This window comes from Egretta garzetta, unplaced genomic scaffold, assembly GCF_000687185.1.
Source record: "Egretta garzetta isolate BGI_Z169 unplaced genomic scaffold, ASM68718v1 scaffold16, whole genome shotgun sequence".
Lineage (NCBI taxonomy): Eukaryota > Metazoa > Chordata > Aves > Pelecaniformes > Ardeidae > Egretta > Egretta garzetta.
Genome location: NW_009260022.1, coordinates 4,987,940 through 5,006,822, shown reverse-complemented (window position 1 = coordinate 5,006,822; position 18,883 = coordinate 4,987,940). Strand labels below are relative to the sequence as shown.

At 37.2% G+C, this 18,883-nt stretch overlaps 1 protein-coding gene across 1 annotated transcript in view; it reads left to right on the top strand.

Annotated features, from left to right (window-relative positions):
• OLA1 (Obg like ATPase 1) overlaps positions 1–17,764 on the top strand; it is a 91,365-nt gene extending 73,601 nt beyond the window's left edge. Inside the window, exons 5-8 of the mRNA XM_035896252.1 lie at positions 10,099–10,239; positions 10,928–11,024; positions 13,102–13,224; positions 17,267–17,764. Of these exons, the coding sequence (XP_035752145.1) occupies positions 10,099–10,239; positions 10,928–11,024; positions 13,102–13,224; positions 17,267–17,368 (463 nt within the window). The 3' untranslated portion in view covers positions 17,369–17,764. The remainder of the gene's footprint in view (positions 1–10,098; positions 10,240–10,927; positions 11,025–13,101; positions 13,225–17,266) is intronic.
• Positions 17,765–18,883: the final 1,119 nt, after the last annotated feature.

Below are 18,883 nucleotides of genomic sequence, written 5' to 3'. Positions count from 1 at the left end.
GTTCTTTCTCTGGATAAATATCAAAGTTAATTTCTGATTTATTGAGTAGGATATTCCAGCCTAATAACAAGTTTGATCTTTTCTTCATCTAAACCCCCCCACAACTTAGTCCAGTATTGCCAGCTTCTATGATTCTTATTGCTAGCCTCATTAAAATTGTTTCTTAAAATGTCACTCGTGGTATTGTGTGATCACAAAATGTCCAAGGGGGCAGGGGGGAATAAGCAAGGTTTATTATTTTAAATCTAATGCTCTTATTGTGGCAATATTTGACTCTTGCAATTTTAATACTTAGTTTCTAACAGTTGATGGAGGGGGAAAGCGAGCAATCATGTGAATTCAGTGGTCTCCAGAGGCTCTGCAGTTAACATCACACAGACTAATTTTGGAGAAGCGAGAAAGGTGTCTCTGTCTGTCATGTGTCAGTAGGAGAGGATATTACATTAAGAGAACTGGGGATATTCTGACCCAGTTTGTTTAGGTTTCATTAAATTGTTCCGTGACGTTAGCGAAAGCCAAAACTAACACATGTTGTAGTTTGCATTGGTGTTACTCATGGCAGATTTTTAATTAGCGCTAGTGGAATATATTCCCAATTACACTTTATAGTGTCTTATTTCAGATGTTATTAGTATATATTTATTTCATTACATGGGATTTTTATGAAGATCATATTTTTTGTTTGGGAGTATGGCCTTGTATTTGCTTGTGTGTACACAGTACATAAAAGAATTGAAGATCATGAATTTAAAATGGTGTTGTCCATCGTGCATTTAATGTAAAGTTTCTCTTGTCGAGGCATCACATGTTCTTTTGATCAAATATTCTATTTATACATGGTGTATAATTCCTTTTTATGGGTTTACATATTTGAGACTTTGCTATAATAGCGTTGATATGAATTGTCCTACTTCTTTTTTGTACAAGAGCCGTAATGCAATTTTCCATGTGACATAAGTAGCCCTGTCAAGAGACAAAAGTTAAAATTATCATGCCTAATGTAAAGCTGACTATGGAATAGGGTTCTTTCTGCTGATCTGTATTAGTAACTCAATCATCATCATTTTACACATAAGTCTTGTGACTTTCTCCTTCTGCTATAATTTATGAATGAGCATTTGTTAAATTTTGTTACAATTTTCAAGATAACCTCTCAAAACCCTGCATTTTATAAATGATAGCAGAAAGAAAAACAAGATGTGGCTTTCCAAAGGCATCTTTTCTGTCCAAAGTATACGTGCTGGAAGTGGAGCCTGTCATGCCTACAACTATGAAATGCAGTGTGTACAATTGGTCGCGGTCTTCATTATTATCCAGTTTCATCAGTAGTTCAGTCTTGACTGTGCTTGATCCTTGCTGACAGCAACAGCCGTGGTTTGTGTACTTTTGGGTTTGGTTGGTTTTTTGGTTGTTTTTTTTCTTTTTTTTTGTCTTTTTTGTTTGTTTGTTTTTAAGACAGAATTAAGTTTTGGAATTGGCAGACCAAGGAGAACTAGAGACTGTAAGCCTTTCACGTACCAGCAGGTGATACAGCAGCAGTGTAATACCATTTTCATTGTTGTTTAAGTCATAATTGCTTTTGATCACTTCAATGGGGATCTTAATTTGGGTAAAGAGATATTACCAAGGTCTTGAAAATTAGATCAGAAATGAATGTTTTTAAAATGGGTTTCAAGATCTTTATTCTTCATGAATGATGCTGCTTACAGATATTTAAAATAGGGTTACCTTGGCTGACCTTTTGTTAGATAGAATTTGCTGTATAAGGTACTGGAAAAGCTTTTCTTACTGGGAGCTCTATGTAGATTAGAAGAAAAAGTAATTCTGTATTATTTTACTTCTTTCTTGCTGTCTTTCTGATATTTTTTAATTCAATACCACCTTGATATTTTTTAATTCAAACTTGTTTGTAGGGCATCAACTTGATTTTTTGATGATGCATGCTTTATTTCTCCTAGTTTTAAAAGGAATTTGTCCATTAGCTGCTGTCTGTAATCCATGTACAGGTAATATGTTCTCTGATATTATTTCTTTCACAGTTCCAGCACCTTGCAAACCCAAACTCCAAAACAGCTAATCAAGTTTAATGTCAGTTAAGACAAATCTTTATATGAAATATGTTCAGAAAGTGGTCGGTAGTATAAAGTTGTAAGTGAAGTGTTATGTCCTTACCTGTTTTTGATATACCATTAAACAGCGTATATCTCCAGGTAGCTTTCTAGACCAGATAAACTGAGAACTGTATACTACTACCATATTGTGTTAGACAACTTGTTAACAGAGTTGTACCTTGAGGGCATGAAGTTCTTTCATATGAATTTCCAGAATACTGCCTTGATTTTCTTCCCCTGTCAACTAATACTGTTTTTTGCCTTGAAGAATCTATTTTTAAGTGATCTCATATGGGATAATTATTACTCAGGAGTCGTGCCATATACAAGCATTCTCCAATAATAAACACCAAGATTCCTCATTGAACTTGGCTATGTGGAATTGCTCTTTTTGGGTGGCAGGCTAATTTAACGCACTCCTGACCTTTAAGTCTTTACCTTTTCTTGCACCACCCTTCAGTTACATTGGCACAACCAGTTGTAAGGATACATGGGAAAGTGAATTGGTCCAGCTTCAAAGAAAAGGTGGGGGGTGAAAGAAATAAATTCTCCCTCCCTCCTTCCCTCCCTCCCAGAACTGCTTTTTGCCAGACTATTTTTGTTGGTGAACAGCTTCAGTATGCTTGCAGGGAGTGCTGGTAGGGTCCATGCTCTATGTGCAGCTGGTAGCAGAAAAGCAAGCCTAACTTGGATGGCTAAGGGATGGGATGAGAAGTCCATATCCAGATTATGAAAATGTTTCTTTAGAATCTGGGATGCAACATGAACTAAAATAGTAGGTGCAATACTGATCACCCCATCTAACAAGTGATTTTGCAGAATTATAGGGGATTTAAGATAATGGCTGTGATAGAGATCAAGGCCCTGGAAAAACTAGCTTTGACACACATGAGGCAGAGAGCCTGGGATTACTTATATTTCAAAGGAGAATGTTAAGTCAAGTTATAAACCCATCTATAATAAATGACAAATGACAGTGTTGATCAGGAACTTCTATTCTTTTCTTGATTTTTCTTGAGTTGAAATTACAATGAATTAAAAAGTGTGAAATCCAGATCTGGTAGAATGAAATACTTTATATACCTATTCTGTCATGAGATTCCTGAGATCATAAGATGTGTTGCAAGTCCAAAAATGTTGTGGGTAAAGAATTTTAAGGACTATTCCACTGCATGTTTCAAGGCTCAAGTCAATCTGTGTTGGAGATGTGACATCTAACATGTGAGATAGGTTCCCCATGTTGGTCTCTTCTAAGGTTCATCTGGATGCAATGACTAAATACTGGAGGACATCAGAGTCTAGGAAGGTGTGGAGGAACTTAAAGTATCCAGGATGCACATGATAAATGAAGTTCTGGGTTCCTGAAGTTCTTGTCCTGAGGGACTGAGAGGAGACTCCTGGCCAGGGAGCATCCCACTGTGTGGAGGCAGTGCTTTTGTTCTGAAGTCTTATTAGAAAGTATTTGCAGGTGGGGGGTGGGAAAGAGCCTTTTGAAATCTAAGGATTGCTGTGTTCCTTCCGGCCATCTGGGAATAGGAAATAAAAAAAAAAAAAAAATTCAAAAATGTAACTGATGATTTGAAACGGGATTGCCTAGGTCAGTAACAGGTACTCCCAAACTTTCTGTACATTTGTTATCTTCATAAAAAGCAAGCTGTCATGGTGAGGAAGAAAGTAACTTTATATTCTTGAAATGTTTTCCTGTTTAGTCTTTCTTTCTCTTTCTGTAATGTAAGAAGAAAGGGATACCCTAAAAAAGGCAGGCAGCAATAAGTTGTATCATGTTAATCTGTTACAGCGGAGTACTGCCTGTGCTTTCTGCTTCCCCTTCTTAACTTCTGCCACTACCTTATTTTGTGACACAGAATTATTATATACATTGGTTTAATCATTTTCACCATTCCATTCTTTGTTGATTATATAAATTTGGAATGAAAGCTTACTGAGGCTGCGAATGTTTCTTATTTATATATGAATGCGTACACATATTCATCTATAAATATGTACAGCACTGAGAACAGCGGGACCTGATCTTTGTGGAGTCTGCATGCTAATGGAACAGAAGGGAAGGACATCACTTATAAACTGTGTCACGCAATACTGGTGCTTAGGTAAATTAGACCTTCCTCTTCCATCCCACCAAATCAACTAAAACTAGTGGTACTCATAGTAGAACGTTTTGGGACCTGGCAAAAAAAATAATCATTGCCTCATTTATCATCATTTTAGATAACTTGTGGATAGTGAGTGAGGCTTCAAAAGACAAAAGAAAGCCACAAAGAGGAAAGAAGAAACAAGACATTTTAAAGTCAATGAATTTTCCTTTAATTTCAAGAAAAAATGTTGGAACAATTCAGCTGTTTTTAACCACCTAGAGGCAACCCAATCTTCTTCACAAATTCATGCTGGCTGTTTATTACTTGTCTAAATTGTCAGATGACTCTAATATTTTGTTTGTGATAAATTTAATGGTCTTGCATATGGTAGAAAAAATATACTGTACTACATATTGGGATTTTTATTAAGCCTTTAAAGGTTTCAGTGCCTACAACATTCTCATAAACAAGATAGGAAATACTGGCTAGATGGAAACTACTGGAAGTTGAGTGTACAAGACTGTTGGAAGATCATACTCACTGCATAGTTATCAGTGATTCACTTTCCAAATGGAAGAATATCTCATTATGAGATCTGCAGAAGCGGCTGCTGGTTGAATACTGTTATGTATTTCCATTAATGAGCTGGATGATGAGCATTCTTGTTAAATCTGTAGATGACCCCAAACTAGGAGATGTTCAGGTACGTATAGAGCAAGATTAGAATTTTGGAGCATCTCAAGGAATAGAAGAAATCATTAGGAAAAAAAGAGCTAGGGTGCAACTTCTGAGAAGGATTTTATGCAGGAATAATCAACTATGCAAATACAATATTAAGAATAGCTAGTCAAGCAGGGTCATACAGTAAGTTACAAACTGAGCATGAGATAATGTTGCAGTGCTGTCACAAAAAAGCAAATACTATCCTGGGTTTCATAAACAGGAGAATCTCCCGAAAGATATGTGAATTGATCCTCTAGCTATTTTTAATGCTACCTCTTTAATTGCGACCTCTGAGGAGTGCATTGGATACTGTGTGCTTCCAGGATCTTTTAGACCAATTGGAGAGAGGCTGGAAAAAGGTTCAAAGTTAGAATTAATACATGGCTTACAAGAAAAGCTCAAAATTAAAAAGAAGGACCTCTGTTTTTAAGTATGTAAAATGCTGCTGTAAAGAAATAGGGAGTGTGTATTCCCAGTCCCTACTGTATGGGCTCAGTTAAAGTGATGCATTTAAATTGAAATAAAGATGGCTTAGGTTATACATAGGGAAAACTTTGCAACTGTAAGGAACAAAGCACTGAACAGATTGAGTTAGGAAGGTTTTAAAAATCTGGGGTTTCTCAGACTGCCAACGAGAAGAGCCTGTTGGAATTGCTAGGTCCTCTTGCTCTCATTCCTATCTGTAGGAATCTTTTTTCAGTCTTTTGTATGTTTTGATCACTAGTTTGATCTTATCTCATTACCTACATTTGTTTCTTTCCTTCTTGTGGTGCTGCCTGGGTATTTTCTTCTTCCCTGCCAAGCTGTTTTGTTTCTGCTGGTGACCACTTGTAGTTCAGGTATAGAACAGAAAAACAATTGTTTCTCTTCCATGAGTTAGATGGGGATTTTTTTGGTCTTCCTTGTACAAAAGCATACTTTCACAAATCACCTTTCTTCTCAGGGGTCAGTTTTTCAGATCGTCTTGTCTTGCAGGTGTCCACTGAGCTTAAGTTCTCTCTGCAGCTTCTCTCTTCCATCACTACTTCTGATTTCCATCTGAACTCTGTCTCTGTTCCCAGCTGGATCTCTCATGTGAAACTCTGTCAAATATCGATTTGTAGTTAATGTACATTCTGCAACTTTCGTGCCTCTTTATTTTGGTTGTCTGCAGGTTTTGGTTTCTTCTGCCTCAGGAGCCATCACCATTTTAAAATGAAGGCAGTCCCTTCTGCACAATTCCCCTTTCTGGTGCTCCTTGCTTATTGGCCTTCTCAGTGACTGCCTTAATTTTTAAACCTTTCTCCAATGTCTGTTCTGCATCCTGATTTGGTATCAGGAGTTAAGTCTGGGTTGTCCTGATCCTTCTGCACTTGAAGCCACTGGCTTCTTTTGTTCACTTTTTCCTTGGCAGGCTGATGCAGAGTTAAGAACTGGAATGCCCTTGAATGGTGCCTTTGTCAAATTTTGGAATCTAGTAGTGGCAAGAAAACATCTTGGTCTTCACAGCTTTTCTGAGTTAGTAGTAGATACGCCGACATGCTTTTGTCCTTCCTTATCTCCTTGTTAGCTAACAGTAACAGTGTGAGGGGGAAGTGAGCATCTTGCCTCCTCTTGGCCATTTTCCCTGGTCAGAATTTTGAGTGCTGCCTTCACTTGCAAGTTGTCCGGATCTGGTTTTGTTCTTGTCTCAGTTTTGTTCTTGTGTCAGGTTTTTACACAGTTGCCTTTTTAATTGAGTTTTCAATTCAAGTAAGACTTTTTTTGCCATCACAGAATGCATGGTTGTCTTACTGTCTCTTGGATCTATATTTTTTTTCAAGAAAGGATATTTTGTCCATTTGTGGTGAATAGAATCTAATGTCAATTCAGGAACCCTCTGTTGGCACGCTCCTCCTTTCCACAGGGACACCCGGAGGGAAGAACCAAGCCACCTCAATAGGGCAAGGCTGTCAGATGTCCACAAATGCTCCGAAGATCCCTCGCTGTTATTACTGAGCAGTACTAGAAGAAGCCTTTCTTCTTTCTGCTATGTTTTATAATAAGAATTTAGTTTTAACTCTACTAGTAATGGCATTTTTAGAAACCTAATTACGAAAGAGGATTTTTTAAAATTGCTTGTAGTGCGTAAACTGTTCTCACATAGTTTTCAGTTTACTTTGTCAAGAAGGGTTTTCATCTTGAGCACTTTCTTGTTTCTTAAAGTAGTTTCAGCTGTTAATCATGGTCATTGGTTCTGCCAGTTTTACTTTTTTTTTTACTTTTCATTTTGTTGCATTTTAGTGTTGGTTTTTTTTAAAATTGAAGTTATCTTACGTGTTAATAGTCTTTTCTCTCAGCCTAAAATCCAATGCCCTTCATCGTTCATTATCAAGTATAGCATGACATAATGGATTTGCCTATCTTAACACAGGCCCAAATGAGTGTACTAACGCTGTCCTTTTACAGACGTACAGCACTTCCATGGGGAAAATTATGTGCTCAGATAAAACAGATTTGACATTAATTGTTACCATTTGCTAAGAGAATTTTGTTCTGTTTAGCACGCTTGGTTATCCCCATCAGGAAAGCAAACTTGCGCTATTACTTTATTGATTATTAGTCAAGCTTTTTTACTTTGGAGAAAATTTCATTTAGAAATATATCAGTGTTTGTATCTGAGTATTGACTTTTTTTGTTGTTTTCTTTGTTTTGATCACCATTAGGGGAATTCCTCGGTACTTTTTAGTAATTCCTGTGACATTGAAAGTCACAAAAGTGAAAGGCTTGGGGAGAGAACCCGACTGTCTGTACAGAGTGGGATGCAGTACCTTATTCTTTTAGTGAGGCTGTAGCAGGTCTGATGTCAGTCACTTCAGAGACCTTTAGACCTCAGTGCTCATTTATTGCTAAAATGTACCAGCTCTGCTCCTGCATTATGAAGATCATCTGTCAACACTTTGAGATATTCTCCTTTGTTATTAAGCTTGTGATGCTCTACACTGTCAGGTTTTTTGCCAATTATAGTTAAGGTACAATGGTGTATTCACTGGATCAAAGTCTCACACTGGCGGTAGAGGAATGATTTGTAAGTCTTTATTCATCTGAATTGTACAATAGAATACCTGAGGAATGCAAATAATCCCTCTAAGGACTCAATAGAAAAGCTGTTAAAATGACAGTCTAAGACTATTATTATTCTGAATTGGTGTTTTAGCCAAAGTAATTATTTCTTATCTTGTTGTTCCACAATAGTTCTTAGTTTATTAGTTATGATGACCATATTTACCAAATAGAATTTGAATCCAGTTTTTGACGTTAGTTTCGTGCTCATTTCACTTTTTCAAGTTTGCATGTTTCATTCTGGCTTTCACTTGGTACACTATTTAATTAGTCCAGAGACCAGGTTAGGTACTTTTCATTAAAAAAAAAAAAAAAAAAAAAAAGTATGCACAGATGTTGAAGTACACCTATGAATAGCAGATCCATTTCTAGATACATTTTCTGTAAAAGGTTGGCATTTATAAGCTCTGAACTTTGATATCCAGTTTGTTAGCCAAAATAAATTAGTTAACTACAGATGCCAGTTTTAGAAGTGCTGTTAAATGTCACATGTCGCGGTCAGAAATGGACCTTAATTGTGATTTTCAGTTCAGACTTTTCTGAAGGCAATAGTGTTTTAGTATCAGTCCTGGATGCCAGGCTATATTTTCATTGGATAACTGGAGGAAAAAAAAGATTAGTATAATGAGGATTGAAACCCACTGATGGGGTATTTACATAAGTAAATGACAGAAGACCAGCCTTATATAACAAACGTGTGAAAACTGTTGAGTGAACTTTTATATTCTTTGTCCCATCTAAAGCCCTACTCAGTGGGCCATGCACTTAATCTCATAATAGCTCTGATCCCCTGCTATTTTCTTTGACAAATGTGTGTTGATGAACTTGTGGTTCAGTTCATTTTTTTCTGAAGTGACATTTGCATTGATCATTTAAAGGTTTGCAGGCCACAGTCTCAAAGCACTTTAGTATAATAGCAGTTAAAACCTTAGTCTAAATCTTGGAGATTAGCAGGACTAAGAAAAAGAACTCAGCGAGCATAAAACCCTGTGCTGTATGGTGGGTGCTTCAGGTCTGAAACATCCCCGGCACCCAAAGTACTGTATTTTGTACAGGAAAGTATTCACATGTCTCTGGTGCTTTCTTGCTGAGCGTAGAGAGTTGTCATTCTTACCATTCACACCTGCTCAGAAACAGTGCCCTGTAAATAACATCGAACTCCTTACAGGTAATTTAGGAATGTGTCCCTTAAATTTAAAAGAAATAGTATTTGAAGTCATGCTTGTGATGCTTGTGTTTAAAGATTGTTTAAACATCAGCTATTGCCGCAAAGATTTTCTTAATTTTTAATGGGATGTTGAACGTTCAAAAGCCAGCACCATAAATCTGTAGCTCTAAATTTGTAGTTCTGTTCAACAAAAAAAAAATGTATTAGATGTACAGCAAACTATTACTGATGCTGCCAGTTATTGAAGATGGAGAGAAATAGCAAATTTGATTCTTTGTTTAAAAATAGTAGTAGTATAATATCTAGAAGCTTTGTCCTGGAGAGATAGTAGAAAGGTGGCAGAAACCAGTAGAACCACAGCCCTGTATTCATTAGCTATGGCATACTCCAAGATCAATAGCCAGAAAGAAAAAGCAGGGTGCTGCTTGCTATCTGGCAGTTTATGGAGTGTAGTGTTCTTTTCTGTCTGCTAATACCAGCTGCCCTAGCCACTGAGATGCTTTTTTGAGCGGGGGGGGGGCGGGGGGGAGGAGGAAAAACTGAAGCCCTCCAGTTTTACTGTGTTTGAGAAATATCACCCTTGTAAGTCTCAGAAAAATGTATGTCCACAGATCTACAAAGTTTTATTCAGTTAGCATTTTAGATTGCAAGTATTTAACCTCTGCCAAAAACCTAGTTATTGTCTCAAATCTGATAGATTAAATGCCAAACAGAAACCAAGAAACAGTGAAATGTTAATGGAGTACACCTGAAGCAATTGCTGCCTGTTAATGCCTTGACCTTGGAAAGCAATACACAAAAAGATGGCATCATAAAACCGTGCAATTCTTATGAATATGTATGTGCTACTTGATAATAATGAATGTGGTACAGCCATGCATGCACTACAAGATAATGTTGTGCTCTTTGTTGTGTACAGGTTGATAAAAATTAAAGAGTGGGTGGACAAGCACGACCCGGGTGCTTTGGTCATTCCTTTTAGTGGGGCCTTGGAACTCAAGTTGCAAGATATGAGTGCTGAGGAGAAACAGAAGTATCTGGAAGAGAACATGACACAAAGGTTAATTAGCATTCATTTTCCCTACGCTTTATTATCAACTATTTCCTTGCAGTAATTTAATTGCTTGCGCTGATAGAATAATAAATGACAGAGTAATTACCATTATAAAGAGAGAATCTTCTCCTTTCTTTACCATGAGACAGAGTGAAAAGATTTATTTTAAATTAAGTTTTTAACTGTCATCTGTCATCTCTGTACAGTGTTTTAATTATAACATAGGTATTAGTTATGTATATTTTTGAGAAGGAACGATCACCAAAACTGTTTCATCATCCATGGGGAATAGGGACGGTGGAGAAAATTTTGCCATAATTTTTCTGAAGAACTATAATAAATTGTTTCAATATTGAATTTCAGTCAAACAGTTACGCTTTCATGACCTGGAGCCCTGAAAATTGCATGAGACCAAAAGTGCTGCCTGATAGGGTGATTTAAATTTATCCCGTATTTCTGTATCCTGCCGAATAAACAAATCAAAATACTGTCTTTATGATGCTGCAGTAAAAAAGTAGTTCTTCGTAAGAGAGTTCAAAGAAACAGGCTCCTGCGATTATTGCTGTGTTTAAAAGTAGACCGGGTGTCTTCAAAATACATGATGTCTTTCCGTGTAAATTGATTACTTGGGGCATTTAGCTGTTTTATGTGTATGTGTTGAATGAATTGGATTCCTTTTTTTTTTTTTTTTCAGTGCTTTAGCAAAGATCATTAAGGCTGGATATGCAGCACTCCAACTAGAATACTTTTTCACTGCAGGCCCAGATGAAGTGCGTGCATGGACCATCAGGGTAAGATTCATACTTATTCATCAGCTATATCCAGTTCCACACTATTGAATTCAGATTGATATCACTGACTTTGAAGTTTGTCATGGTGGCGGTTAGCTAGTCATTACAGATGAGGTTTTTGTCCAGGATAACTTTAATTATTTGTGAGCTGCTGAACAGTGAAAGTGGAGCTGCATTGATTGAGGCAGGTAACAATTGATTCTGCCTATTACATAGTCTGAATTTCTTCATCCTGTAGAATCTGTCTACCCTCCTCCTGTGGTCAGAGATAAGACGTACCAGTATTGTGCTTGCTTAATCTGTGTGACTGGGTTTGTCTGCAGTGAAATTGATGTTGCTTTTCATTTTGTATTCACTAAGTTTGTTTGGGTTGCGGGTGGTTCATTCCTCCTTTGCTTTGCTCGGATTACATTTTCAGCAATAAAAGCAATATAACATCATTATATTCCTCATGGATACACAGTTGGGCTTAAAAACCTAAAATCAGTGTGCAGTAATTCAGGTCTCTTACTGACGTTAATATTTAGACCTAGTTTATTTTGGTAGTTTGTGTGTTTATCCAGGAACTTATGTAGTGCCTAAAATTATATTATGTATTTTAAATATTGATGTAGAATGATTATAGCCATAGAGATCGACTAATTTATTCCCAGAGGACAGTAAGAGCTGAGCTGTAGTGGTTTGCCTTTGAATGTAGATATGTTCTAATATAAAGATTAGTATTGAAAAATATTTTGAAATGCATGTAGTTACAAACTCTATCATAAAAATTACAAAAATGTCAACTTTTGGAGGTGCAAATCTGTCTCTAAGCTTTTATTTTTTGCGTCAGTGTATTTAGTGCTGTGCAGTGAATTTCAGTGCTGTATTTAATTTCATTCAATGGAATTAATTTGTTTTCATTAATCAATGTAATTTCCAGTAAATTTATATTTTTATTAATACCGCTACAGATGTTTGTGTGTATGTTTTAGCATATAAAATGTATTTTCCTAAAAGCACGTTTATTTTTTTAGCCTTTTCATCTCATCTCCTTTTACATGATAACTGCTAGCTAGAGTCCCTGAAATAGCTACCAAAATAATAGAAAAGCAGAAGTTTTGTTGTTCTGATTTTTGCCATAGTCTTTAAAAGCACATTCTGAAACTCCACTGTTTTCAGTAGGAGAAATGCTTGCTCTTTATTAGAAAATTTGAAAGCTGGTTTGTCTTAAGACTGATTGTAAGTATCTTTGATTTAATGTGCAAAGATATTTAGTCAGGTAAGCATCAGTGAGTAGCCATATTAACCCAATACATCTTTTATTGTAAAAACTGTGCTTTACACTGTCAGACTCCTTAGCACTTTAACATGCTTTATTAAGCAGCCTTTAGGTCATCATTATTTCTCAAATTTCTCTCCATGGTTGTATGTGCACAGAATGTATGTCCTTGTAATTTAAGGCATGCAGTTCTAATGCATTCTCCTCTATTGCATAAACTTAAATTATCTTATAATAGTTGCCTGTGATGTTTTATTTTTTAGTGAATCAATTGTTGACATTTTGGTAAGAATGCTCATTTTGTTCTATACTAGACTTACTAAAATTACTCTGAAATAAAAATAAGCTAATAATGTAGGGCTTGAGATCCATAAATAATTTTTGATTACAAATGTGGTTCGCCAATGAATGTTATCATTTAATTGAAATTATTTGGACATAAGTAAAAGTCTTGAGTAATTCAGATTTTAGAGTTATTTAAAAATCTTTATTTTCCTCACATTGTGTGTGGAGAGCTAGGGATCGAAGTGAATCCCACAACAAAACACAATCATAGCTTCTAAAATCAATACTGCTGTTGATACCTATTAGGAAAAACAAAGCTGCCCTTCTTTAATATCAGTTGGTTTATCTGTGGTGAAGGCATCTATCTGTGTGTCCCGATATTGAGAATTACCCAGCTGTATGCGTGACATTTTAACCGATATGAAACAAAGTTTGAGCAGATCCTGAAAGCACATCAAAAAGGCGAAAGCTCTTTCCTGCAATCAATCTTCTTAAATGCAATTAATTTTCTTCCGGTCTTTCCTTTGACAGAAAGGGACGAAGGCTCCTCAGGCAGCAGGGAAGATTCACACAGATTTTGAAAAGGGATTCATTATGGCTGAAGTAATGAAATATGAAGATTTTAAAGAAGGAGGTTCAGAAGCTGCTGTCAAGGTGAGCTCCCCATCTTTTTCTTCTCCCTTCCTCCATGTGTGCCATTTTTCCATTTCAAGTCTATTTGTCACTGGGAAGAAGTTCCTGATGCTAAGCAAATCTTAACAGTCACCTCTGGCAATAGACCAAAATCTATTTTCATCTTTTACTTCGGAAAGAATTCAAATGCACTAGCTCACTGAACAGGAAGGCAACTATTTCAGTATCCAAGATATGATAGTTTATGGACTAAATGTCAACACTAAGACCAAATGCTGTGCTATTTTTTTTTATCAGTTTACATGTTAGCATTCAGAATTTAATGAGCTTTAAAATGAACATTTTTCGAAAAATCAAAATTTTAAGATGAGTTAGCAGATTTTTGAATCACCTCTAAAAGGAAACACAAGAAACACAGGAAATCTGTTTCTTCTAATAATGTGTCATCTTGGTTTGAGTTTGCAGTGAAGGCATTACAAATGTCGGATGCAAATGGTTAAGAAAATATTGTATTATAAAAATGTACCCTTTTTTCCCAGGATTAGCGGATTGCACTCCTAGACTCCGATAGGCGTAATTTAGAATGTTGAAATTTACCATTTCAGTATTTAATTCAATTGCCCTTTGATGTCTTATTCAAAAATGCCATGCCTTACTTTGATTGTTCAGGGTGCCAGTAGTAGCTGTATGTAGTCCACAAAAATGTATTGCAGTAGGTGAAGCTTCCTTGCTACTATCCGCTGAATAGACAGTGAAGATATTTGATGAAAAACTTTTTCCTTGAGCTCACACTTCTTTTAGCGACACTTCTATTAAGAAGAGTTTCATCTGCTTTCTCAACACTAGAGGGCAGAGACTGATTGGGTGCCCAAAGTTGTGCCCTTCTTATAGCTGACAAATTATATCTGATTTGAAGTTATTAAATTGGAAATGAACTTGTACGTGGCAAATAAACGTCATAAGAAAAGCGTTTCTTCTCTACGTCGCTATTGCATTATTTCCACCTTCTTTAAACACAGAAACTTCCCCTTATTTCATACAGATTTGATTTTTCGTTTGGCATTTTTGATGTTTTATTAAGCTTTTCATTTTATAAAATTGAAATTACAAAGCGCGTTAGTTTGATTTAATCAATCTCAGTATTTGAAGGTTCCTAGATGCTATAATGTGTTAAAGAATTTAAAAGGTTCGGCTTTATGTTTGCTATTTGATAGCTTGAAAGGTATGCAAAACTATGATTTCAGATTCAGCTTATTCTCAGTGGTATCACTAAGGAAGATCATACTGAGCAGCGGGACTTTAATAGGTTTGTTTGAACCCCAGGAAGTGAGGGGAAAAAAATCCCAGTATAATTGGTTCGTTGCGGCATGTGAACTGCCTTATGAAAAGGGAAGTAGAGTTGTAGTTGTAAAGTGAAACCACAGCTATAAATAAATCTAATATTCTGCAGTCAGAAACCACTTCATGTAACCAAGATTCAAATTTTGCCAGCAACAGTTTTTGAAGCTCAAATCTGAGTGTTTTCCCTGAGAAGCTGCATCAGTTAATACCCATGAAATTAATCTATAAGTATTTTGCTTATATATTCATTTCCTTTTCACAGCGTAAGACTCTAGACATCAAGCTTCCGTGTTCAAATTATATTTAATGATGAATTTTTTATTGTTCCAAAGTATCTGTAAAGCAAGCATATTTGCATTTGTTACTCAGTTTTTAAATCCAGATTAGAAAACCCCCTTGCTTTTTGAAAAATATGTTATATTACTCTAGTCTTTTCTAATTTGCATTTAATACAATGTTTCAGGCCGTACACAATACTAATTACTTTTATATTGCTGGTAAATTTCAAAATTAAATTTGGGAGCTTTTAGGAGTCAACCGAAATAACAGTGGTAATGGGAGTTGCTTGCTTTGTATGTTATCAAGTTGATCGATTTTTAAGTTTGATTTTGTGTGTGTCTAACACCAGTACGGCATAACTAATTTAATGCCAGTGCTGTGAACTATACACTGAATAGCTCTGTGTGGGCTTTGTAGTCTACAGGGATATCACATTATTAGCAATCATATCTGCTTAGGCAAAGCTGGCTTCTACAGATGGCTGCTTTCAAGTGCAAATGAACTGGTTAGACGTGTCTTGTTTAATACATACTCAAGATTCACAAATGGGTATTGATTTTTTCAACCAGTGTTTCTGATAGCAATGGAAATGGATTAAATGGTCTCTAGAGAATTTAAAGGAACACTGTCACTTTTAATTAACTGTAAACTGGTAACAAAAATACATAAACTTGCATTAGTGTGTCAAAATGTATTTAATTAAATGAGTCTATGCCACTTGGACAGCGTGCAATAGCGTGCTAAAAAAATCGGCATTGTTACTTTGTGGAGGTCAGTTTTTTCTACAAATATTTGTGAGTAATAAATGTGTTCGACTGTAAAATATCTCTGTACCTGTGCCTGCAGCTTATGCTTGCTGATGATTTTTACAGCACTGTTTTATTAGTGTTTATGCCATCAATTAGTCTAATTACTCTTGACTTTGAGCATTATTAGGATCTTCAAAGGAAAGAACTACTAAGTCTACTTGAAAGTAAACCTTTTATAGTCTGAACAAATTTCCAGGGGGCTGGAAATAGAGAAACATGTGCAAAGTCCTATTTATTTTTTATCGATAGTGTCGTATGGGATAAGGTCAATTACTATTGCACTATATATATTGTCCAGGCTATTTTAGTCGCAATTTTCTGTAGGCTAGCATCACTGGTGACAACATTTAAATAAGGAATGACAGCAACAAGGTTATTGAGCCTCTAAATTCCTAGACAGCAATATGGGGAAATACGTTGCTTTACAGAGCAGGTTTTGTGAAAGAAAGGTGTCTAAGTTAACTATGTACCATTAATCTGATCTGTTCTACTGCAACTAAGGTCATTAGTTAACAGCTTTCCTGTAATGGGATCTTAGCATGCCACCACTGTGATAGTGTCATTGAGAATAATGGCACAGTCAGGTCTTGCATGGAAGCACTTTCTCCTGCAAGAGGAAACTTCAAAACAGGAATGGTTATTGAACTAAAGCAGAAGCTCTCAACTTTTCCATATGGTAGATCACTTTTCAAGATAAATGCTTCTGCAGACCACCTCCCGCCCAGTCTGTCAGTCCTAATACCACAGCTTCTCAGTAGCCTCTGCAATACTAGGTTTAATTACAACGAGATAAAGATAGAAAAATATAACAATAAATTCTAATGCGGAGAGTACTGCTATTTAATAGATTCCTTGCCTATTTTCTGCTCTCCTCAAGTACAGCATTTTCGTAACGAATTTCCTTTTCATGTCTTTGGTCTATATGCCTCCTCCTGTATCCTGGTTTCACAGCCTATCTGCTCTTCTATCTGTCCTTCTGAAGCAAATTTCTTCTAAAGGAAATTTCTGACAGAAAAACTGAGCCTGTATTTTGTGCTCCTCAGCCCTTCATTATCGGGGCACGAGCAGACAAGAGAGCCCTGCTCGAAGCACGAGGCATGTACAGTTGTGACTTTTCCATAGTGTTCCCATCTTTAGTTTTGACAGTTCTCGCTTGCTGGAGCCGCTCCGAAGTAGTTCGTGTACCAGTTTAATAGCCGTGCAGCCATGATGCAAACCGTTGCCGATCGCCCTTTCCAGCAATGCTGTTTTAGATTCCTGCCGCCAGTGTTTGCCATCTGCAGGGTTTTTAGATGAAGAAAAAGAAAGCCTGAAAGCTGGGGGGCGGGGGGGGGAAATCGAGTTGGTTTAGTGTCCTTTATCTTAAGACTTGCCAGGGTTTACGGATTTACTGCCATGTAGTGCCGATGGCATTTAAGCACCACCGATTCAGTGGAGGTTAAATTATTTTTGTGTATATTATAAGTGTATGTAAAACCAAATCACGTCAAACTGAGGAGTATTGGGGCTGTCAAACTCGGAAGCTGAAGCAGTACCATTTCTTTACTAAAATGTATTTAAATAATTACAATTTGAAAATACTATAACACGTCTAATGAAATAACCCGTTTTCCTTTTGTCTGTTCTGTTTGCAGGCTGCTGGAAAATACAGACAACAAGGCAGAAATTACATAGTGGAGGATGGAGACATTATCTTCTTTAAGTTTAATACACCTCAACAGCCCAAGAAGAAATGAATATCAGATGTTGTCCATTGCTCAGAAATAAACTGTGCTGCTTCAAAAAGCATATGAATTTTTATTTAGGATGGAATATCTGGAAACAAAAAGCATACAGTTTCTACCTAGGGAACTTCCCCTCCCCCCCAGTGAAATTATTCTTGTTTGTTTTGAATTAAAATATGGCACCTCCAGCGAACATGCAAGTTCACTAAATGTGAACAGCTTTGCATTTCAAACGATTAAGACCCTACTCCAAATTGTAGAAGCTTTTCAGGAACCATATTACTCTCATGATACTTCATTAATCTCCATCATGTATGCCAAGCCTGACACGTTTGACAGTGAGGACAATGTGGCTTGCTCCTTTTTGAATCTACAGATAATGCATGTTTTACAGTACTCCAGATGTCTACACTCAATAAAACATTTGACAAAACCAGCCTTGGTGTGTTTGGGGATGTCTGTATTGACTGACTGTGGTGTGCTGAATGCGATACGGCACCTGGTGGATGCTGATTACAGAATTTTAAGACGTGTATGATACAGTAACTGGCAGTGTGGGGCAGCTGCAATTGTATCTCAGAAGTGAGTCTTTCATGGGAATCAGAAGATTAGGATGCCGGTGATTTGTCTCAAAAAAGTTAATGAATTTGTAGATGGACATTCACTGAAAGATGATAGTACGGATAATAAGAACGATGCAGCGTAAGTGATTTTTACCCGAGAGAGGAAATACATGTAGAAAAATCTTGTTATCTTTGAGACGGAAGCTTTTTTTGTTCAAATCATTTTTTAAAAAGTACTCCATTCTTGCCTTGAAATGATTAAACTGCAGCGGCCGGCGCAGCGGTGCCTGATGTCGTGCGTTGCCCCCTCAGGTCTGGTTTTCAGGCCAGCGGAGGGTGACACAGATAGCGCTGTGAAGGAAGAGGTCACGCTGTGCTGGGTAGGGAAGTCGCCCTGCAGAGACCGCTGTGAGTGCTCTTACCCCCTTAACCCTGAGGGAGGGCTAGCCTCGCTGGGTAGCGCAGGAGAAGAAGTTGTTGGCCAAAATAAAACCAAGTGTATACTTTCGATGCCAGCTGCAGAATTGCCCTTACTTTTGCAGTATGTTTAACGTATTTCAAACAGCCTGGCTTTTTCTGAAGTGCCTGTGGCTTCAGCTGCAGGTTCGGCGGAGTCGGGGCTGGGGGAGATGCTGGCCTTACCCGTGGCTCGCTGGTGTGCCAGGCCGCTCGCGTCGCCGCCATACATTTACTTGCTATCAACTTTGAAAAGGCAACTTAGCGCTGGCTAACCTCCCCTCTGTGTTTAAGGTACTGGGAGCGCTGGTCGTGTCCTGCCCCGAGGCTTCCCTTGAGACGCCGCCTTTGAGCTTCGTTGCTCATTTCTGAAAGAGTAAGACACGGGTCAGCCAGAGCCGCGAGGCTCATTGTTGGGAAGTTGGCATCGTGCCTTTAATTGCGCTGAGGAGAAAGAGGGAGGGCAGATGACTTCAATACGTAGTTGTTGATTTTGTTTTAAAGAGCG